General features: G+C 39.4%; 1 protein-coding gene across 2 annotated transcripts in view; it reads right to left on the bottom strand.

The window, feature by feature from the left end:
- The window catches only part of unc5b (unc-5 netrin receptor B), a 77,602-nt gene that overhangs the window by 11,389 nt on the left and 43,079 nt on the right, over positions 1-23,134 (bottom strand). The window contains exons 2-9 of one of the 2 annotated variants that reach the window (XM_032553722.1): positions 12,844-13,074; positions 12,455-12,598; positions 12,043-12,146; positions 10,498-10,678; positions 9,027-9,194; positions 7,240-7,404; positions 3,473-3,505; positions 325-519 (exon numbers count right to left, since the gene is read on the bottom strand). In XM_032553722.1, coding sequence (XP_032409613.1) covers positions 325-519; positions 3,473-3,505; positions 7,240-7,404; positions 9,027-9,194; positions 10,498-10,678; positions 12,043-12,146; positions 12,455-12,598; positions 12,844-13,074 — 1,221 coding nt within the window. The remainder of the gene's footprint in view (positions 1-324; positions 520-3,472; positions 3,506-7,239; positions 7,405-9,026; positions 9,195-10,497; positions 10,679-12,042; positions 12,147-12,454; positions 12,599-12,843; positions 13,075-23,134) is intronic. The other variant, XM_032553723.1, reaches the window with a different exon arrangement.

The following is a 23,134-nucleotide window of genomic DNA, read 5'->3' as shown; positions in this document are numbered from 1 at the left end:
CTGTATATGTGCAAAGCTGTTAGAGGAATACCCCAAACAACCTGCAGCTGTAATTACAACTGTAGTGGTTCTGCAAAGTCTTTACTCAAAGGGGCAAAAAACAAATGCATGCCACACTTTTCAGATTTGTATATTTTTTTAAAGTTTTGAAATGATGTGTCATTCTCTTTCCACTGAGCAAATTTCTTTTAGCATCAAAACAAATAAAAAAAAACAAGATGTATTGAAAATACAGTTGAAATGCAAATACATCTGTATATACTGTATATGTGTGTGTGAATACTTCTCCATGCCATTGTATGGATGTAATGTGTGCAAACTCACCCTGCCTGGGAGCCTTGTAGTTGCCAGGATGAAACGCTGCAGTAAGAGCAGATGAAGAATCTGTGATGTCTCCGTGGAGATGGCGACATCGGCGGCGATACGCCAGCACACCCACACCAAGAGCCATGACCACCGTCAGCAGCAAGGCTACTACCAGGCCTGTGTACACCGCTACACCCATACCAGGAGACAACGCTGCAGGGCAAAGGCAGACAGCGTAAGATGAGACAACAAGGACGGCGATAAATCATGTTGTTATCTACATACAGCTAAAAAAAAGGAAGTTATTCGAGTTCCTGCTGAAACTATACAATGACTCTGAAGAAAATATTAGCCCTGATAAAGTAAACAGGGCTGAAATAATTAATTGATTACTGAAGTCAACTAATTTAATAGTCTGTTACCCGGAGCATAAAATGCTAAAGACTAAAATATGCCATTTGCTTATTTTAGCAAATGGCATATTTGCTGGCGAATATACCAAACCCAGAGAGCTGAGAGAACCAGCTACATTTTGCATTTCAGATGAAAACCTTCCTCGTCTGTTCTACCCAGAATTCTTAAAGTGGCAAAATTTTAGTTTCTCCTGATTCAAATTCTTTAAAAAGAAAATACTAAACACCTTTCACTATCCAATTATTAATCAAAAAATAGTCTTGTAAAGATTAAGTCATCAGCTACTAATGAAAAATTCATAAACACTCTAACTAAATTATAATAGAATGATATAAATAAAAGTTTCAGGTGCATTTATTTCACAGAAAAAAGAAAAGTGCCAGTTATTGGACCACATGTGATTTTGTTAGCAACCATTTTCTATCATATATCTTTTTCCCTCTGAATTAACATGCAAGAATAAAATAATGGATTGATCTGAAAGAGTTCCACACTTCTTTACAAGGAGAGTCAGTCAGTGTGCAGGGCAGTTTAACAGTTGCTGAAATCGCTCCTTGTGCCCCCAGCAGACAGCAGCGGTCTCTGCTCATCGTTATCTCAATCTGACTGCCTCTAAACATTTTACAACACAACAGATTGCAGATGATATCAACAGTCCTCAGTGAAGGCCGGCGGCAGAATGCTCCGAGCATAAACCACATGGCCTGAAATAACCTGAGCACCAGAGTCTTTGGTTTTTGGTTTGACTTCAGCTGGCCAAACTGTTGCTGTGCGTCATTCTCGACCCTTCTGTCTATGTCCACATTTCCTGTCTGTCTTTGTCACTTTATGAACGATCCATAAAAACGCCACAGAAACCTTTAGAAAAATAATTTTTGATCAAAACTAGTGGTTAATTGGAGGGTCTGTAATTTATTGAACGTAATTTATTACATTTTAATCAGAAACCATATATTGACAATTCCAAAAAAAAAATTGTTGCTAAATTATTGAATAAACAGACATGTGAGCTCAACAACTCAACCATCAGATTAGTGCAAAGTGCGATTATACACATTCGGTTTTCAAGTGTTTCAGGAACCTCATGTAACTTCTTTAAAAACATTTCTTTAGAAATGAGGACTGTGAACCCTGATATTAGTATTGGGGACGTCTCGGCTGCTGCAGCATGTTTAGCATTGAGATTGTATTTTAGTCTTGAATAGCTGCGGTGACAGGCCAACTCCTTTTGGCACAACAACAGTCTTTTCCAACGACCCATCAAATCATATTTTGAAGCAAAAATCTGTCCCCAGTGGGCCATGAGTGTGCAGGGGGACTAAATAAAAATCCACGCCACACTTTTCAGATTGCTACTGGTCAAATAACTAGAAAAACCTGTTGTTGTCCTCCAGAGAGACCTGTTGTTTCTAACACATAACTAGAAAGACCTGTTTTGTGCTGGTTTATAACATAAAATCTGAATAAAATGTTCTGATGTTGACTGTAAGTGTGGCTGTGAGCAGAAACACATTTGCAAACAGCTATAGATTTTTGCGCAGACAGGCTACAACTTCTCATGCATTTCTTCACAACATGCTGACCGGTAAAATGCACCCCGTGTTCAGTTTAAAGAAAAGGGTTAATAGAGATCATCTCATTAATTAACAGCCTCCTTCTACCGAGAAGAGACGCATCTCATCCCAAAAATAATCACGAACAGAGGTCGGCTGTGGGGGGGGTTATTTGGCCCGAACTTCACCTGCACCCTGTTGAGCTCGCTCAGCCTCCCCTACTGGGTGATTGGTTTTGACTGGTCAGTGGGCTGTGCACCGCCTGCTTAGCCCAGACTCCCCAACTCTGGCAGAACCAGATGCACGTGAGCCAGTCACACCACAGCAGAGAGGAGTCAAGAAGACAAGGAGCAAAGTTGGCGGGAGAAAAAAAAAAGAAGCAGAAAAAAAAACAAGAAGACGTAAGACAGGCTGGATGAGAGGGCTAGATGAGAAGCAATTTGGCAAAAAGGACAGGAAGGAGGAAGATAAGGTTGTGATTTGTGGAGAGGCATTGTACGTGTTGAGGAGGGGAGATAAGCATAGCGAAAGACTCTTCAGCAGGAGGAGAAGAAAGCCGGAGGCAGGCGAGCTGGCAGAAGGGAGCCCTGTTGCTCACGTGGCGCGACTCAACCGAATCCGACAGCCGTCTGCACTTATTACAAGAAATGGAACAATAGCGAATTAGGTGTGTTGCTGCAGCTACTCTCCCCTTAGTCCACATAGCATTAAGCCAGAGGAATTACCATCAGTACAAATGTAAACCAAGTCACAGATGAACTGAGAAATCAAATCTTTTAATGCCAGAAAATACTCTGAGCCTTGAGTGAGAGTAAAGGAGGGAAACGTGATTAAGTTAAGGTCAACTTTTCAACAGGGTCCACGTTTTACTGATTTAAACTTCCAGAGGTTTCTCCATTCTCTGTTTCCTTGTCCTATACTTTTTCACGCCTGAAAAATTTCTGAATGAAACTTGTCTAAAAGCTCCCAGACAGTGTAGAAAACTTGTTTCAAAAAGACTAAACAACATCAAACTTTTCTGCTGGACAGGAAGACGATGCCTGTCTTCACTATGCAGCATCTGTGCTGACACAAAACGCAGAAGATGTTGACACACACGTTCAGATTCCCAACATGTATGAACACATGTTCACTCAAACACATAAAGGAGATGAAGACAAACAGAGCGGAAAGCAAAATCGTGTGGAAGGTGGACTTACGATGGCTCGCATGTTCTATTGAGACCTTTTTATCTGTTAGAATGAGAGAAAAAAGAAACAAAAGGAATGGGAACAAAAACATAAAAAGGGTGAGCTAGTTATGCAAATGAAAGATGCAATAATTTAATGCAATAGAAAACTAGAAATGAAGAAAACCTCATTTATGAGCAAAAAAAGTAATAATCAGTAATTTAAAAATGACTCTCGTATTTGTGTGCTACAAAGAAAGAGACACTATAGATCTAAGCAGACCACTCTCTATCCCCTGCAGGGTAAATTATAACCTTCATCCCACAAAAAAAAACTCAACATCTGTCCCAATGGGAGCAGTAACTTCCACAGTGAATCATAACTGAACAGTCGGAAGAATATCAAACCCATCGTTCAGGATTGTGTCACTTAGCAGATCTCAAATCAAATAACTTTCCCTCTGTAGCATCATCAAAGCACCAAATGGTTTCCTGGAGTTCATCTTTCGTCCAATAGAAATTAGAATCTAGCAGGGATGTAATGAGCGCAACGGGTGGAGATGTCTCACAGCATTGTACATTTATGACGAGGGGGAAATGTGGGACCGAGCGCCGGTGATTTGATCATGTGAATTTCATCAGAGCAGCTTGTGACCCGCAGAATAATCATTTAAACATGCAGGGGAAATCAAGATGTCACCTGCAGTCTGCCATGTTACACATTTACAGATCAGGAGAACAGTAGTCTGTGTGTTCCCTTTACGTAAAAACCACCTCAGAGACCTTCTTCCTGATTCTCCCCTGAGAATGAGAACAGATCAGCTGTGAAGAAGCCTCTTTCTGTCAGGACTTGCTCGCTTGTCTGACAGATCTGAAGCAGAGAGCTGCTCTGTGTGTGCGTACCATCTCGCAAAATGAATAATGCTCACAATTTTAGGGAACTTTCTCTGTTGGGTTGGATTTATTGTTTTGTCACTTTCTTGTAAGTTTGTCTATGAATTGAATGCATCCCTCTGTCTTTTTGGTTGTGCAACTGTGAGATGCGAATGCGCTGTCGGTTGGATTCTTCCCAGCTCGTCACGGGCAGCACATTGGGTGTCAGAGTGAGTCTGACTCACTCTCATATGCTCTCCTCCGCGCTAATTTTTCAACTTGGCCGTGTCACGCTCACTTCCCACTCGATCCGCTCTCTTAGCCCATACTTGCACCGGCTTTCCTTTTCACTTCCCCTTTTTTTTTGTTGAGCTTTTTAGATCTGGAGCGGTTGCCTTCTCTTTTTATAAAGCTAAACATTTTCCTCATGAATCATCTGTCTGTCTTGCTTTCATCTCTCGAAACGTTGGCGCTTTAGTGGCCTAACACCCCTGGAAAACTGCTTTTTACAAAAAGAAAGCTTTGAAATGCGCTTTGCTTTACAAAACGCTGAACTAAGAGCAAAGAAATCACTGCAGGCGAGATTTTTATAGTTATCATATGAACGGCTACCTGAAGCACCAAACATGCTCTCAGGGAATGGACACCTATGGCTCTGACTGAAATAGTCTTTTCAGTACAGAGGGTAAAAAAAAGTACTGAACACACCACACCTTTTCTAGGAAAATATATATTTCTTAAGGTGCATTTGACATGAAAATCTAACCAGACATCAGTAACAATGATAAATATTAATAATATTGTCGTGTTAAGACCATTTCTAAAAAAATGTGTTTTATAAAGAAATATTTACACTAGAACTAGAAGATATTTTAAATATCCAAAATAAAACACAAAACAATTGAAATATAAACAACAGAAAATGTAAATAAAATGGACCAAGATGTCTCTTTATACAAAATTGCCCTTCAAAGAAATAGTAATCATCAGGATAGAAATGATCAGGCTCATTTTAATTCCTCATGTGATTAATTGATTAATTGTGTATTGTGACAGGTTTATATATATCCACAAATTAAATTTTGTGTAAGACATGACACCAGCTGAAATCTGTCAGGAATTAGGAAGCAATTTTGCTCCTTATTGCAAATCAATATCAGACATTCAGTCCCAATCTACTGCCTATAAAAAGGTTTCCCATTACCAAAGTGTCACGTCTCACGATGGGCAAAACCAGTGATCTCCCAGAAGACCCTCACAGCCTTATTACTGCCAAACACACTGATGGCATTGCTGACAGTCTAAACTCCTTTCAGTAAAACCAGCCACAAGTTATGTACTCATCCTCCATTGCTTTCTCACTGTGCAAGACTCCACTGCTGAAGGAAACAAATCTGTTGCAATTTCTCAGTTCCAACAGTCTGGTTAGATGAAACCAATATTAAATTCTCTGAATGCAATAATAAACAGTTTTTGGAGGTCATGATAAAAATGGTGCCATATGATAAAAATGATGATAAAAATGAAACCAAGGCACATTGACCCCTGATACAAGTCAAAGAAATTATCACCTGGTTTCAAAGAAAGAGACTAAAGTTGATTAAATGTTCCATCCAAACACTTGACCCGCATCCAGGAGAAAATCTTTTGGATGAAGGTTTTTGTGGAAGAATGGGTCAAGATCAAACCTGTGCAATGCAGGCAACTAGTTCCTTCATACTGGAAGGTGACTGGAAGCTGTCATTTAGAAGAGAAGATTTTTACAAAGCAGTAAATAAAGTTCAGTGACTGTCTTTTCATGTGTCATTTCATTTTATTACACAAAACTTAATTTATGGGCAGCTAGAGTCTGATTTATTTGTATTTGTTGACTGGATGGGTCGTAACTTAAATCTGGTTATGATTTCATGTCAGTTGCACCTTCAGAATTATATTTCTTAAAAGCCAGTTAAGGCAGCTAGTCGCTCACACTGAGTAAGGCTCTGCTGGAGGTTTCTTCCTTGTACCGGTTTCAAAAATAAACCATAGTGTTTTATCATGGGGATCAATTTGTAATGTATGTTATTGATTTTAAATCTTTTTGTTCAACTAGACTGAATATTTCTGCATATAAACTGGATCTGTTTGTCTCGTGAAGTGCACAGGGATGGCCTGTGTTGCCAGTCCATATAAAAATAAACTAAATTAAATAGAAAATTGCTGATGTGTTCAAAATGTGTTTTACACACTGTCTATTACTATCTCAAGGTAGGTGAACTTCAGCTTTTGGCAAGTTTACCATAAAAAAAAAAGGTTTTACAAGAACTTAATTTCATGATGCTAGAAAGTTTGTTTTCAGCTAATGACATCATCCAGGTAGAGGAGGATTGGACATTATTTTGAGATGATGAGACCTTAAGCTTGTTTTGTTGTGACAACATTTTAATTATCTGATCATTTTGAGAAGACAAACTCTGAGTGCTTGGGGAAAGATGACACAGAAATGTTAAAAGGATGTTGAATTTTCCACAACCTTGTAAAACAAGGTTTCAGTTAATTTAGACTGTGTGAGAGCAACATTTTAAGTAGATAACAGGAGGGCTAAAAAGAACTTAAAAAGTTACTATTTGGAAAATTTGGACCGACAATAGGCATCTTCTTTTTACATGGAATACACGCAGAGACATTTGAGTAATCCCAGCTGTGCAAACCAAATTAACGAATAACTTAAGATTGTAAGGAAGAGTGAATTTTGACGTAACATAACAGCAGAATCTCGTCTCACAGCGACTGCTCTTTCAAATAATGGTTTTTTGCAGGAAGGTCAATAAACAAAGACTAGAAAATTGACCAAAAATTCAGATTGGTGCATTAGTAGCAAAAACTTTCTACTTTGATCCACATTTATGCAAAAACCAAGAAACTTTAAAAAGAAAAATAACTTACTTCTTGCACATAGGCCCTCAGTGCAGTTTTTGCTCTCCATCATGCTTCCGCTACAGTGCTTCCCTCCATTTATTGGCGGTGGGGCTTGGCACTCGCGACTGCGCCAGTGGGTGCACTCTGTCCCACAGGCGGACCACTTTGCCCACTCTGTCCAGCCTCCGTCCACTGGAAGGACAACAAAGATGTGAGTCATTTTACAGCCCAGTATTTCCATTAGTCCAGGTAGAGGAGGATTGAACATGACGTTCTCCTGGCATCTAATGTAATGGCTGGAAGTGTCTGAGTTTGTTGAGTTGGAGTCTACCCAGATTCTTACACATTTATTCAGACTTTCAGATCATTTTAAACACACAAACATAAAAAAGTGTGATTTGGTTTCACTATTTTAATGATGTTTGTGGATTAGGGTATTCTAAACATTAAACGCTCTAAAACTTTGCACTAAGAGACTCAAAACATTGCAAATGTGCATGTGCCAGTGGATTAAAATATATATATTTTATTTGCTTATCTGTATAGGAGTTCTTTATACTATCAACTTGAGATAACAAAAACCTGAGCTTTATTGCCAAGATGAGTTTCAATACCCACTATATGAATATATAACAATTCTGACCTTGCTTTGTAGTGACAGAAAATTCATTATCTTGTTTTGTAAGAATAACATTTTTCTTGTTTCAGTGTTTTCAGATATCAAAATCACAAGCATGTTTTTGTCATGATAGCAGTTTTACTATATTATTTTAAGTTTTTTTTTTTCATTTGAACAGTTACATTGTGTCAGTTATCTCATTAGGCTAAAAGCAGGATTTAATGTTAATTAAATGGTATTTACAATATATTTCATTATCTCATTATGTATATAAATACAATATTTTAGGGTTGTTTTCTCATCATAACATTTTTGATATTATTATCTTAAGATTTTTAGTTATGATTACAGTCTGAGTGACTCATTGTCATGAAATGAGCCACTCATTTTAAATTAATGTTTAATTAGCTTATTTAATTGAGTCAAAATTTCTTCATTGCTTGTTTTGTTGCTGTGTTTGTAATTTGGCTTGTTTTATCAATACAGGTCTCTCTTGTAAATTATATTTCAAAGATTTAAACAATAGAAAACTAAACATATATAGCTATATTACTTAAATATTAATTATAAAAACAGGTGACAAAACATTCAATAAATTTATGTTTCTCTTTGAATTTGATAAAGACTGTATGTTATTTACTCATTTTAAACTGTTTTTCATGTGAACATTGCTTCTTCTCCACAAAACTTTCCACATTTTAACTCCTTGCACAGCAGCACAAAAAACTTTTCCAGAAGTTTTAAAATTATGAACACCCTTACATGACAATTTCCTTCCTTTACAGAAAATAATGTTTTAAATATTATCTGCATTATCTTTTACCTCTCAACAAATTTGAGCTGTTTAGAATTTCACAGAATCAGCAAACTTCCATATGTCAAGCTGGAAAAAATAACGAATAAGTTTGGTCTCTATGCCACACATTTTAAATGAACTCAGCTTTTCATAGAACAGAAACTGCACAGAAAACAGAATACAGAGATGAGTCTGGAAGCCCCAGGAAGTTTTTCCCAGCTGATTCAATGCTTTTAAACAGTGTGTAGGAACCATAATCTAAAGGAGCTTTCACATACAGCAAAGCAAAGATGGTCATAATGGTGAATGACTGTATTCCTTCTTCTAGCAGTTACAGTTTTGAGTAAGAAGCCTTTTCAGGCTTTAGCACATAAAAGTTTGGAAAGGTTTCTTCTTTACCTGGGCACAGTGTGGTGCAAGTTACTCTCTGCACCGGCGGGCCCTCACAGAAGATTCCTCCGTTCAGAGGGGCTGGATTGGTGCAGCTGCGTGTACGACGTTGCCAGCCACGCCCACACCGAGCGTTACACTCTGACCATTCAGTCCAAGAAGACCAACCTCCGCTAACTGACACAGAGACACACAAACGGCAAAACCTCTCAGTTTTCCTGCTTTATATTTATGAGGAAGAAGCCTATTACTCCAAAAGAAACGTTAAAAAAAGCCAGATTATTGTTTACAGGTGCACTCAGGGACAAAGACCTTCATTTTTGAAGACATGTCTTAAGATTTGATGATAAAGTGTTTGGTCATAAAAATCAGTAGCTGCATTTCCATAGATCATTGAATTGTGTAATTTGATATTTTGAAAATATATTGGCTTAGTGGAAACATGCCAATTTTGGAAAAACTCCCATTTTTCAATAGAAAGTTTCGGAAATAGGATGAGGTGGTTTTATGGCTGTATCGAAATTGGATTATTTGGCAAAACTCCAATGGAAACACTTTTTTTGCAACACAGGAGTCACATAATCAATAACTGGATGTTGCCACTGGCACAAGAAGAAGACAACAAGAAACAGTTGAAGGACCACGGCATGTTTTTCAATGGCTTTTCGCTTTAACAAACTTATTCGCATGTGATTTTAATTGTGTTTCTTATTTAATGGAAACAGCGCAATTGTAAAATTGTGTTTTTCAACAGTAGTGGAATATTGACAAAGTTTTGCGTACATTTGTAATGGAAACGCAGCTACTGTTATATTTGGGGGAAACAGTGGGAAGCTTGTAAGCCTAAAAATACCATTCCAACTGTCATGTATGGAGGTGGCAGCATCATGTTTTGCAGCAGGAGAGACTGGTGCATTACTATTACATTATTAGTGACACTAATAATCCCACCAAGTTAGTTACAAAGTTCAATATTTTGTCAAGTGACCATCAGAAAGCCCCGATCCCAGTCTGTTAAAAAACATTGTGAGCGTGAGGCAGCTGATAAACCTGACGCAGTTAAAACATTTCTATGAGGAGGAATTGTCCAAAATCACAGCAAACTATTGTGAGAAGTTTGTGGAAGGAAAGCCAAAACGTTCAAAATCATACTGTTTGAAAGGCGATTACACTAAATTAAGTAACTGTGTATAACACTTTTATTGGTCTATTTTGATGTCACACAGAGAGAAAAAAAAAACACTATTTTTGATACGATGCACCTAAATATCTGATTTCAACTGTACATAAATATAGATAAAATTAAATAAAAGTGTTTTATGTTACTGCTAAATCAAGGAACACAGGAGTGATTATGGTGACACAATTACCTCAAATGCTCCTCGACTCCACGAATCAAAGTTTTGGATAAACAATCAAAGATGAGTGAGATGAGGTTTGAGAAATGAAAAAGACAAACATGTGGTGCAGCTTAAGTTACCATAAACAATGAGAGTGGCTGTGCTGCTCCGCCGTCTGGCCACCACATTTCTCGCCACACACGTGTAGTTTGCCGTGTCTGAGAGTCTGGCCTGTTTGATGATCAGGTCGTGATCAATAGTGATCAGGAAATTGGAATCCTGTGACGGATCAATGATATCCTCATTCTTCAGCCAGTCCACCTTTAAATGATGCACGGGAAGAAGAATATCAATTACTGATATCGTTTATCAACAGTTATTAAAAGAGACGGATAATAAGGTTAAAAACTGAAATAATCAAATTAATTTCTTTAATACTTTAAGTTGAAAGTTCCTAAAATAAACTGCACAAATCAGCAGGTGTTTATGCAGTAACATGACTCAGCACGCCATCCACAGAGCCGCTCAGTAAACACGATAAACCTGCAGGGTATTAAGACTCCACAACACACGGTGATGATCAAACACTTCTGAAACTTTATCATTCTGTCTGAGGATAGAAAGTCTGTTGGTTTGTGTTGATTCTCAAATTCCAGCTTTAAGCCCCTCTCTAATCAAATGGCTGCTTTCCATATACAGGTGCAGTCAATTAAATTGACTTGCAATTGATTTTATTTGATAAACTTAATTGAAAAATTAGAATTCTAATGTTTACATTTGTACATTTTTAAATTATTTCTTGGTTCGGCTGACAGTGAAAAGTCAAATTCAGTTTCTTAGTGAATTACAGAAAACCAATAAAATATGATTTTAAATGAAGAAATGTCAACCTACTGAAAGTTATGTCCGCATACAGTATATTATATGCACTTAAGATTTGGTTGAGTCTTGTTTTGCATGAATTACTGCATCAATGTGGCGTAGCATGGACGTGATGAGCCTGTGGTTCTGCTGAGGAATTAAAAAAGCCCATGTTTCTTTGAAAGTGGCTTTCAGCTTGATTGTATTGTGAGGTCTGGTGTCTCATCTGCCTCTTGACAAAACTACATAAGCTTTCTATGGGACATTCAGGATCCATGATTAAATTACAAAAAATATAAGCTGACATTAGGTAAACATTAGTTCCTTTACTAGCTTTCATCCAGCAATATGTGTAAGTTTAATTGTCAGCAGAGGTTTGTTGGCTGGCTACTTTAGTTTTAAGCCCACATAATTTTCTATTCTGTTTTGTCTCCTATATATAATAAAATTATATCAAATTTTTCTCTCAAGTCACACTGCAGTCCTGAGTCATTGACTCAGTGTTCTATGACTTCTTAACTCAAATCCATAACTCTACTTTTTGATGATATTCTAATTTATTGAGATGAACAGAAATTATTTCCCTGTTCAAGTGTTTTATATCACATATGAACATTTGTTCTATTACTTTAGTCCAAGAACATAAAGTCTACCTGATGTGTTGCTGAAGAAACAGCATGTAATAACGTATATGCCAATAAAAGAGATCTTTTATTGCCATGATGTCAGATAGCTGCAAAAGAAGGTGTAAATATTTCCCCAAGAGATAAACAACATTTAAGAGAACATGTTAAGGTAACGTTGATGAGGAGAGAAATGTCTACCTCCGCAGCAGGCATGCCCTCCGGGGGCCGACACTGCAGCAGCACCTCCTGCTCCAGCCGCACTTCCCTCCCGAGGGGCTCCTGCTCGAAGTTCTTCCTCAGGTCTACAGGGGGCGACAAGCGTACTGTGACTGACACGCAGCCTTTCTTGGTGACTCTGTCTGCCACACAAACTCTCACATGCTATGCAAAGCCTCCATCACTGAATCGCATTTTTCACTCCATACCCTCATAAACATGCAACCTGTCAATCAAACCGCAGCATATATTTCCATGGGGGGACAGCGGCGGGATGCTGCAGCCAATTTATTTGCATTTATGCTTAAGCTGACACATACAACAAGCAGAAAATCTGGAACGTCTCCTTTCTTTCTCTGTGTTTCATACAAGGACTGACAGCCTTGATACTGACATGCAATGCGAACGTAGGCACGGTTGCTCTTGGTTGTGCCAGCCGAGCTCCAGGCCACACACTGGCACCAGTAGTCCTCCAGGCCGAACAGCTCCTCCACCTGGGTCCGCGACACGGAGATGTCCACTTCCCTCACTACCAGACCTGCGCAGAGAGGGCAGAGGGAGGGAAACCACTGAAGCAAATATTTCACAGTGCATGTAAATTATGCAGTGGCTGAATGCCAGAAGCAGTTAACGCGCACATTAAATCCTAAAGGACCTAATGGATTATATAGCTGAAAATGATGTTGGTAATTAAGTTTGATGTTTATCTCTGTATAATACAAGGTGACATTACTGTGTGTGTAGCTGTGTTTACAGTTCTTCACGTTTTGAATACCTGCATACCTGTGAGCTGGTCCAGGCTCTCCCTGGTGACGTGGTCGTTCTGATTGACCCACTCGCCGTTACATTTGAAGTAGATCTGGGTGGCCGGCGACGCCCGGCAGCGCAGCTGGACCGGACGGTTCTTCACGATGAAGGCGTCTTCGGGTTCCAGCAGGAACTCCGGCAGGGGCTCCGCTGGAGCTGACGGGAAGGAGTCGGGCAGAACCTCGGCTTCGCTGTAGTCGCTGCTCTCTGAGAAAAAAAAAACAAAAAAAAAAAAACACATGCCAGATGTTATTCAGTCTCAACATCCTATAAGAAATGCAGGAAATTAAAAAAAAAAAAAAAACTCAGCAAATCTGGAGGCAGTAAATGTGCAGCAGCTTATCTGGTGATTCTCAATCCAACTGTATTTTCCAAGGTGTATTTTGGGAAGCCATTTAAGGTGTTGACAGTGTGCATCATAAGTGGTGACATTTTTGGTTCCACATATCGACACCAATCTGTTCAAGGGAGGCCTCCTGCTTTGGTCTCCCTGGAAGAGTCCGCACTTCTCGGCTGAAGAGCAGAGCCGCTGACCTTTCACATATAGGTCCCGTTGATCTCACATTATCCCCTGACATTTCCGAGGTGACACATCACTCCAGGCAGCGCTGCCAAGACTCTTCTGGCGGCAAGGACAGAGATTTTCTGACCTCTTCAGCCAGACTTTTTCACCCTAATAAAGATGGGTAGATCCCACTTATTGATGGCTGCTGGGGTTCATCATAGGAGAGGTTAATGCACAGTTCTGCTCACAAGTTTAAATACACCATCTCTGGAAGGTGAGTTTCTAAGGGACATTTAAACAAATTACAGCTGCAGCTAACAGTTATTGACACATTTGCAGATTTTTCATTTTATGCAATATTAGACCAGATGAAGCTGAAACTTGAGTTCTTGGTGGAACATATTTACAAATACGGTTTTTCATCTTACATGCAAAGTGTAGATAGTTTTTTTTTTTTTTTTTTACAGTTTTGTCCTTCCTGCTCTTAGTGTGTTGTTCTCTAAGCAAATGGTATATTTTGGAGACTTCAGCCTTTTATACTCCAGTTAATGATATTCAATTACTTAATTAGTTGGCGATTATTTCAATAATTGATTAATCACGATTCATCTGAATAATTGCTTCAGCTCTAAAATAAATACAAGTCGGTGTGTGTTAGTATGGATGAGTGAAAATCTACAAAACTACAAACTTGGTTTTTGTTAAAAATAATTTCACCCTGAAAAAAACTGCATTTTAAGTATAAAAGAACAAAATCAGTATGACAGATTCAAGATGGGTGTATGTTAACTTCTGACCTGAACTGCAAACTAATGCACTTTTTATGCGTGTCTCAAAAGTTCAGTTTACCTAGTGGCTCTTTTTTTTTTTTTTTTACATTTATTGAATAGCTTAATGTTGTCTTTCTTTGAGCTATTATCATCACTTTCCCTTTAGCCTAATCTAGGTTATAAATTTTAAATACCGCTGACCTTCCAGCAGAAAACTTGCTTCAGCACATGAAAATGATCTGAATTCAATAAGCATTAAGTGGAAGACTGGCGCAGACTGACAGCATCAGCTCCAGACAGGAGGTTTCCAAAAACCTACGGGCATATTCATTCCACTCAGCCCATTTTCCTCCTCTATCGTAAACACACACACGCACACACAGATGGAAATAAACACAAATAATAGCTCTGCCTCTCTTACACAGCAGTCTCACAGTTCCTAAATCTCATTTGCTACACTCTGTGGATAAAGAGGTGTGTGAGCAAACAGCCGATTTAAAACCAGGCAAATTTGCAGAGCTCAGTTTTTTGAAAGCATCAAGCCCAACCTGGTCACTTTGCTAACAGAGTACAAGAGAAACTACCCAGAAAGTAAGATGCCATCTTCAGCTATTGTGTGCCACTATTCCCATGAATAGATTCTGTCTGGCTGTGCTCTGAAAGGCTGAAGGAGAAGCTCCACAAAGCTTGGAGCTCCACTGCAGGATACATGGAAGGTCAACAGCTTTTCCAGGCTTAAACCAGGATGAACCCATCATCCTATTTCCACCTCTGTCTTTGAAAAGTCTGGCTCACATGTACTTCTTCCTCAGCCAATTTCTGAACTTACAGTTCACTTCTTACCTGTGAAAAGATGCCTTTCATCTGCAGTCAGCTTACAGTCACTTTCTGTCAGAAAGTACAAGGGTGCCCGGAGAAAGCCACAGCAGCAGGACAGATTATCTCCATCAAAAACACAAACATTTTCACGCTTTCTGTCAGTAAGTGATTGTAAAACTGGGGATTATTACAAGGGATGCACTCAGAAGTTGACATATTAATTTTGTGCCTGAACTACCAATTAGATTTGACAATCAGTGAAGATTTTACGACTGACATAAATATTATATATATATACTGTACATATACATATATACAGTATATACATATATATATATATATATATATATATATATATATATATATATATATATATATATATATATATATATATATACTCCAGCAGTCATTTCATACACACTCACACCTAATGGCAATTTAGAGACACCAATTGACCTATAGAAGGAAGGTGGAGTACCCAGACAGAAACCACACATGAACAAGGAGAACATATTAAACTCTATGTTGTGGATATTTTTCAAATTAAAAACACTTAGCTCCACAAAGCTTCACCCTGAAGCTTCAAAGTCTCATCAAGAGTGCTGCTTCTCTTCCATGATCGTTTCGTTTGGTAAATTTCTGCTCATAGCCAATCTGTTTTCACCCTGGTAGCAGCACTGAAAATGGATGGAGATAAATATAGGTCTGAAAATCGCTTCTGGAGTCTAAAGCTGCCTCATGACAGAAGAACTACCAGAAACTATAAAATCTGTAACAGACTGGAATCAGAAATACTACAGTAATTTCTAGGCTATAAGTCGCTACTTTTTTCACACTATATAGCTAGTATGCAGTTTGTCGAAAGGCTGAACTGCTGTATGATGAAGATGACTGCACAAGATCAAGAGTAAGACAGACATGACACTGAGGGCGACAATAAAAGAGAAACTGAGAGTGTGTGAGACCAGGGAGGCCTGCCGAATATTATCGGAGGAACACACAAAAACCATCACCGCACCTGACCCACATGAACACAACCACGTCCTCAGCGTTCATCGTGTGTGTGGCGCACAAAACCACCATCACCACTACACAAATGCAGATCACATGAACACCACACAGAAACATCGCATCTGACCCACACAAGGACAAATACACACAATGTGACCCAGGCACACATATACACATATGCCTGTATAGCCTATTATTTACAAATTACAGTAAAAACCAAAAAAGAAAAACAAAGCCCATGTATTTGAAGTGAACTCTCTTCCTGCTAGTTCCCAGGCTCAGGTCCTGAACTATTCCTTTTGGCAAATATTTTGATAAGACTGACTGGTTTAAAAGTCTGTTTACTTATCTTTTAGTTTTAGTTAGCTTCACCGTACATTCGCACTTAGCTTATAGAAAAAGTGTCAACCAGCAAATAGGCAAAAACAAACTATATATATATATATATATATATATACAGTACAGACCAAAAGTTTGGACACACCTTTTAATACAATGACTTTCCTTTATTTTCATGACTATTGACATTGTAGATTCACACTGAAGGCATCAAAACTATGAATAACACATGTGGAAATATGCACTAAACAAAAAAGTGTAAAACAACTGAAAATACCCCTTATATTCTAGTTTCTTCAAAGTAGCAACCTTTTGCTGTGATTACTACTTTGCACACATTCTGCATTTTCTTGATGAGCTTCAAGAGGTAGTCACCTGAAATGGTTTTCACTTCATAGGTGTGCCCTGTCAGGTTAATAAGTGGGATTTCTTGCCTTATAAATAGTCATGAAAATAAAGAAAACCCATTGAATTAGAAGGTGTGTCCAAACTTTTGGTCTGTACTGTATATATATATATACTGTATATATATATATATATATATATATATATATATATATATATATATATATATATACATATATATATATATATATATATATATATATATATATATATAGCATCTGCCTTGGTTCCTGCAGTGCAAAAGTAAATAAAATTTATTTGATTTCTAAAACTGAAAATGTGTTTTCCACTTCCTACTTTAGGTAGTGCAATAGCTACTCATATGCACCTTGCAAGGTATTATAAGAAACACTACAAAGTTTTACATCTGCACAACACAAGAACAATAAAAAACATAACAATGTTAGACGTTAGATCAGTGATTATAGTCTAGACTGACAGAAAGGCACGACTGTATGTGAAAATAACTGCATGTCAGAATGAGTCAGAGCACTCAACTGTTTTCACTTCGGGTTCTCTGAAAATAATCGGAAAGCTTTAAAGCTGAAAAGTGAATGATTTTCACTCAAAGAGAGTACCAAAGCAATTACATTTCAAGAATTTTGATGATTTCAGGACAGGCTGTGCAAATAACATCTCTCTACCCATTCCTGATTGATTTGTACACAGTCCCACAACATATGGCAGGAGAATACAAATACTATGCATCCTTATCACTGAGAGTTGTGCAATGCAGGGCACCAGAAGAAAATCAAAATGCATTAACGTTTAGTGACTTGCAAAATTAATAATACATTTCTACCTGTTTTGCACATTTAGAAACTGAAAGGTTTTGTCTAATATTCATGGTAGAGCTGCTCCTTTGTGACTTATCTCGTAAGAGTGAGTCTTCAGCATATTAAATAATTTTATTAAACGTAATAGTGGTAGTCTTGTTCTGTATAAGTTCGTATTCTACGTATATGCATGATTTTCTATGTTCACCCAGCAATTTCAACAATGGTATCAGGTGGAAATGTGACAATGCTACACCTTTATGATTACATCTAACAGAATATATTTGCACCATGCTTTAATTTCTACTTCAGTCCATCAAAGTCAGAAGTCTAAAGCAAAAACTCTTTAGATTTATAGTGGTTGGTGATTTGATCAAATCAACAGACAAGTCAGGAGTGACAAGGTATGGGTCCATTTTTGAGCTAGCTATTTCTAACTTTTGTAAAGTCTGCTGCCTATGAGCCACCTACTAGGTGACCTACTTCCACAGATAAATTAGCTTCACTTGAATAAGTAGTGGCTATACTGGCAAAAAACACTTGGGAAAACAATCGCAGTTGCTCTGTTCAATACTCTCGCCCCTGACGTTCGATGTCCGTCCAGGGATCTCACGTGATTAAGTGGCGTAGTTGCAAAGGGTCAAAACTTTATTTGTATTTACAATGATTTTTTTGGGGTGGGACACCATTATGAAGGGGGGATCTTGTCCCCTGTGTCCCCCCCGGGTTTTCCGCCTATGCCCACATCAGTCAAAGTAGCCGTTTTCTGTTCCTACCCTGGCCAGAGTCCGCCCTGCTGAATTAAACACAATCGAGGAAGTAGGTGTAAATGCAACTGAGCACAAACAACTTGGACAGTTAACACATCTCAACCCAATGCTTAACAATGCACGTGAACTGCAATCAGCGCCTCTCGTGATCCTCCCCTCCTCTCTCCCTTCACTAAGCCGTCGCCCCCACTCTTTCAGACTCTGAAATCTTTGTCAATAACCAATTGTGTTTCCCCCACCATAGCCCCCCACGCCCCTCACCCTCGCTCCTTTTCTTTTTGTCCGGCATTGATCGGTCCGTGTTCAAACATCGGCTGAAAACACAGCCTGTCAGTCTTCAGGCATGACGGGCAGGAGAGGAAGAGACTAGATGGGAGGAGAGGTCTGCATGTTCCCACACTGTGCAGTATGAGTGTGTGTGTGTGTGTTTTCTGAGCCCTGCAGGAGTGCACAGTTTAATTAAAATAAGAACACTTTTGGATAACAGAGGTAGGAGACACAAACAGAAAAACAAGTTCTGTCTCAGTCGGCCCGACATGTCTCACTGTAACATAATGGAGCCAGGAGTTTAAAGCAGAACCTGTGATTTTGAGCCAGCATACAAACATCCATCACAGCTCAGCAGCTGGCAATTTGCGCAAAACAGAGGAGCCTTAAAGACGCGAACTCCTCGCTGTGCAGCACAGCAAGTCTTTTATTACTCTAATGACAGACAGATAGACACCAAACACTGGCTTCTCGCTATTCTTCCTCTCAGAGAACAATCATGTGAACACGCACACACGCAGCCACACTGGAGATGACAACCCATGCTTATTGCGCACCATTCTCACTCTATTTATGCATGCTAAATTCGACCGTAGGTGAGGCGGTCCCTTCCATTGTGCGGCCTGGTCCAGCTGGGAGACGGAAGGAAACATTAGGGATGGAGACAGAGTTGCCAGATCTGACAGTTTCCATCCCAAACATAACGTAAAACCCACCCAACTCCAAAAAAAAGGCCAAAATCTCAACCTTTTATGAAAAACAAGTTTATAGCGCTAGATACAGTCATATATATGTCTATACACAATCTCATATGTCCTCTACTTGTGACAATTTCCAACACTTTTGGTTGTCCTTTCTTATATTCTGACCAGATACCATTAGGACTTCACTCTTTGAACACAATGAGACTTGAATGTTTTGTGGCACTATCTGCTTTTAAATTATGATGTTGCACTGGAATGTCTGGAGTCAAAAGGCACACAATTGTTTTATTGTTTCAAAATAATGTTCATCTGAACGCTTTCTAAAAAAAACGCAAAATGTTGTGAAAAGCAGCCCAAACTCTTAACAACCCAGCCAAAGCTGCTTTTTCCAGTTCGTGTTCAAAAGCAACCCAATTGGGTGGAAAGTCTCCCAATCTGGCAGCCCTGGATGGAGATGGGAGGGAATGTGGGAAAAGGTGACAGGCTGGGAAGACGAGAGGCGCTGACCAGAGACGGGTCAAAGAGGAGAGATGTACAGCGGCGGATCGCTATAGCATCTGGCAGGGCGATGAATCATGTCTGTCCCCGTCTCCCGTCTGACTGAAACGCTCTCTGTTCTTGTCTCTTTGTCTTTCTCCACCCTTTACCTCTCATTCTCACACACACCGACACACACACAGATGACTGTAATTTTCTTACCCCCAGTGCCTCTAGCCAGAGTGGAGTCTAAAGCATCTGTACTTTATCATTACCTTTACAGAGTTAGTCATTACTGTCCCCTCCAGTGCCCTCGCTATCCCAGCACTGCACTCTGAAGAGGAAGAAGAGGAGGAAGAGGAGGTGGGGGGCATGCAGGAGAGAATAAAGCAGGAAGAGGAATACTTTGAAGCAGCCAAACAACTGAGACGCACCATGAAAGACACGAGGTCAAGCTGTATTTGGCAGGATCAGAAGATTTTTTCCTTTTTTTCTTCCTTTAAGTATCCTATGAGGTCAAAAAGAAACAAACAACAGCATCCCACCCCCCCTCCTTCCGCCTGTGACTCTGGAGTACTCTTCTTTTTGCCCTCCCTTGACACCAGTTCTTCTTCCCTCCAGCCTGCTGGATTCAAAGCTTTTGGTCAAGCTCTAGTAGACTTCAAATGGTATTCTATGACCTTATCTGAAAACACACACAGAGATACGCAGTGCCTTGCAAAAGTATTTGCATTGGACAAGTCGCCAGTCCATCACACAAACAAATAGAACAAACAAGGATGGATCTTCTTGTGCAGCCAGACCAGTTTGATATTAAGTTGTCTCCTGAGCACCACTAACGACTGTCCAAGTAACAATAGATCCAGAACCTCCCCGTTGTGGCCTTGAATGTGTGTTTAGAACTAATTCTTTCCAGTTTCTTACAGGTTTTCTTTTATGATTGTCTTGTTTTTAGTCACTATCCCCACAACCTTACATCAAGGGTGTTCAGCTCGAGTCCTTCGGTGCTTTTCTTGTTTGAGATGTCTCCAACAAAACTGAACTCATGTCTACATTCCCTCCTCAGTATGTCATTAAGTTCTGTAGAGACCTGGAGTGAACCATTCATGCAGGTGTATTGAAACACGGAAACATTTTAAAAAATAAAGAATAGTAGCTTTTAATGACTGGAGTTGTTCTCTGGTCCTACCAATCTCAGTCCTTTTCCATCTCATAGATCTCTTGACCAAACCATAGCCTTAAACACAGACTACCTTGATAAGTCTTGATAAAACATACCTGATTTGATTCTTTTATGCATGTTTAAGGAACCCTTGAATCTCCTGCAGCAGCCATATGGGGCACAAAGCTCCTCTTTTGAGCTGCAGCCTCCAGACGAGCTTCTGCCTCACAGAGCAGTAGCAATTAGCAAACACCTAATGGAACTGCGAGTCTGCTGAGCTTATCATAGGAACTTCTTAGTCAAAAGTTTCTAAGAATAGTTGTAAACGGCTTATTGGAGGAGCATTCCATTTATGATGTGCTGAAGGCAGAGTGTCAGATAGAGTTGGATGTTCTTAAGGGGGCAGTATTATGTGAAATTGACTTGTTGAGCTTCTTATGTTGGTATGATGTTACTCCCTCATCAAAAATATACATAGTGTTACTGTGATTCTTTTATGCATATTTGAGAAATTCTTTACTTTCCTGTGGCAACCATTCAGCTGTGCAAAACACATGTTTGGACCTCTGGCCTCCTCCTCGGACAAACCTCCTCCTCAGGCTGCAGTTTCCAAGTTTCCAAGTTTGCACATTACAGAGCACCCCTCCACCGACGACTCCCCCACTCAGCTCCTTCAGACTAGTCAGGAAAAGTTAGCAAACACCAGGTGCAACTGTGAGTCTGATGAGTTCATTATGTGAGGGACTTCTCAGTGCAACACCGGTAAAAATGTTGTTAAAGTGTTAATAGAGGAGCGGTGAAAGCAGTGTTTCAGAAAGACCAAGAGTTTCTTGAAGAGACAGAGGTCCAATTTCAAGGTGTCTAACTACAAAGTAAACATTTTTTTTGCCATATTTGTTATATACAGCATTTTTATATCAACTGAAAGTAACTTAGTTACTTGATTGTGCTATAAAATGGCATAATGCCTGGAAAATATATAAAACAGCCTATTTATCATTCTAAACAAAGGAGACAAGTTTTCCTTTGCATAAGTGCCATTTGGAAATAAAACCATGGATGACATTGAAAAGGTTCCAGACTTTGGGATCTTAACAGACATTGTGTTTCACCGGGTTAGAAAAGGATCATAGTTGGAGCATCAGCTGCTGACCAAACCCAGGTGTTGTGGGTTGTTTGATAGAAAACCTTATTTTCTAGTGCACTGCTATTTAGACTGGTGTCAAGAGTCTGCCTTCCCTAAGTTGAAGAAAGTCACTCCACAGTATGATGCCATCGCTGCCGTGCTTCAACACATATTTTTGCACATTGGCTGAAAAGTCACATTTTAGTCTCACCTTCTTTCACAAGTCTCCTACATGACATCTTGCATCTCTTCCCTAAAAGTTGCAATTGCGCAATGCACAACAGATCATCCCACCTGAGCTAACCCTCTCTGAAGATCTTCCAGAGTTAGTAAAGATGGACTCTGTTTGCCACTTCCATGAGGCAGCTGGTTGCACATTACGGTAGCTGTTCATCCTTTACTTCTGCTTCACAACTATTGAATAATACGTGTATCTGTAATCATGTGTTTACCATCTAAAATTCCAATAAATACTTTGAAGTTCTAACATGACAAAATGCTTTTGCAAGGCACTATTAGGTGGAAGTGTGGCCCACAGCTACTGCAGGAGGCACAAACGCCCGGATGAGACCATTAGGAACAAACAGATTTTAAAGGCAGTCATATTATAAAAATGCTTCCGGTGACAGATGGCAATTAATACAGTGATCAGCAGCCATTATGTAACATCGATTGACTGAGCATATACGTCATCTTCATCCAATCTACCTCATTACCGTCTCTCTTGCGAGGACGCCCCAGGGTGCGAGTTTCACACACCAAGTCTGGTCGAAAGAGACAGAGATGGATGAAGGGAGGCAGTCTCTCCTTGCCTGCCTTAAAGGACAATTACGCTGAATGATTGATATTCACACTGACCTCATCTTCATCAGCCTGAAAGAAACTCCGGGCTGCAGGAGAGAGGAGAAACCAGCAGGGGAAAAGATGAAGAGAGGAACACGTGAGGACGGGTGGGGGGAGGGCCGAGTGTTGAGGTTTGAGAGAAGTTTTGAGGGAAATAACGGTATTTTTCCGGGGGTGGACAGCTTCAGAGTGCATATGCATGTTGGCATCGGGTGACAGGAGTGAGGGTTGATTCGACAACATCACTTCCACCTCAACAAAGACAGGAGGATCATGAGGAGTCATGCAGTTCG

Source organism: Xiphophorus hellerii, chromosome 22 (assembly GCF_003331165.1).
Source record: "Xiphophorus hellerii strain 12219 chromosome 22, Xiphophorus_hellerii-4.1, whole genome shotgun sequence".
NCBI lineage: Eukaryota > Metazoa > Chordata > Actinopteri > Cyprinodontiformes > Poeciliidae > Xiphophorus > Xiphophorus hellerii.
Note: the sequence above shows the minus strand (reverse complement) of the source record. Positions and strands in the feature narration are given on the sequence as shown.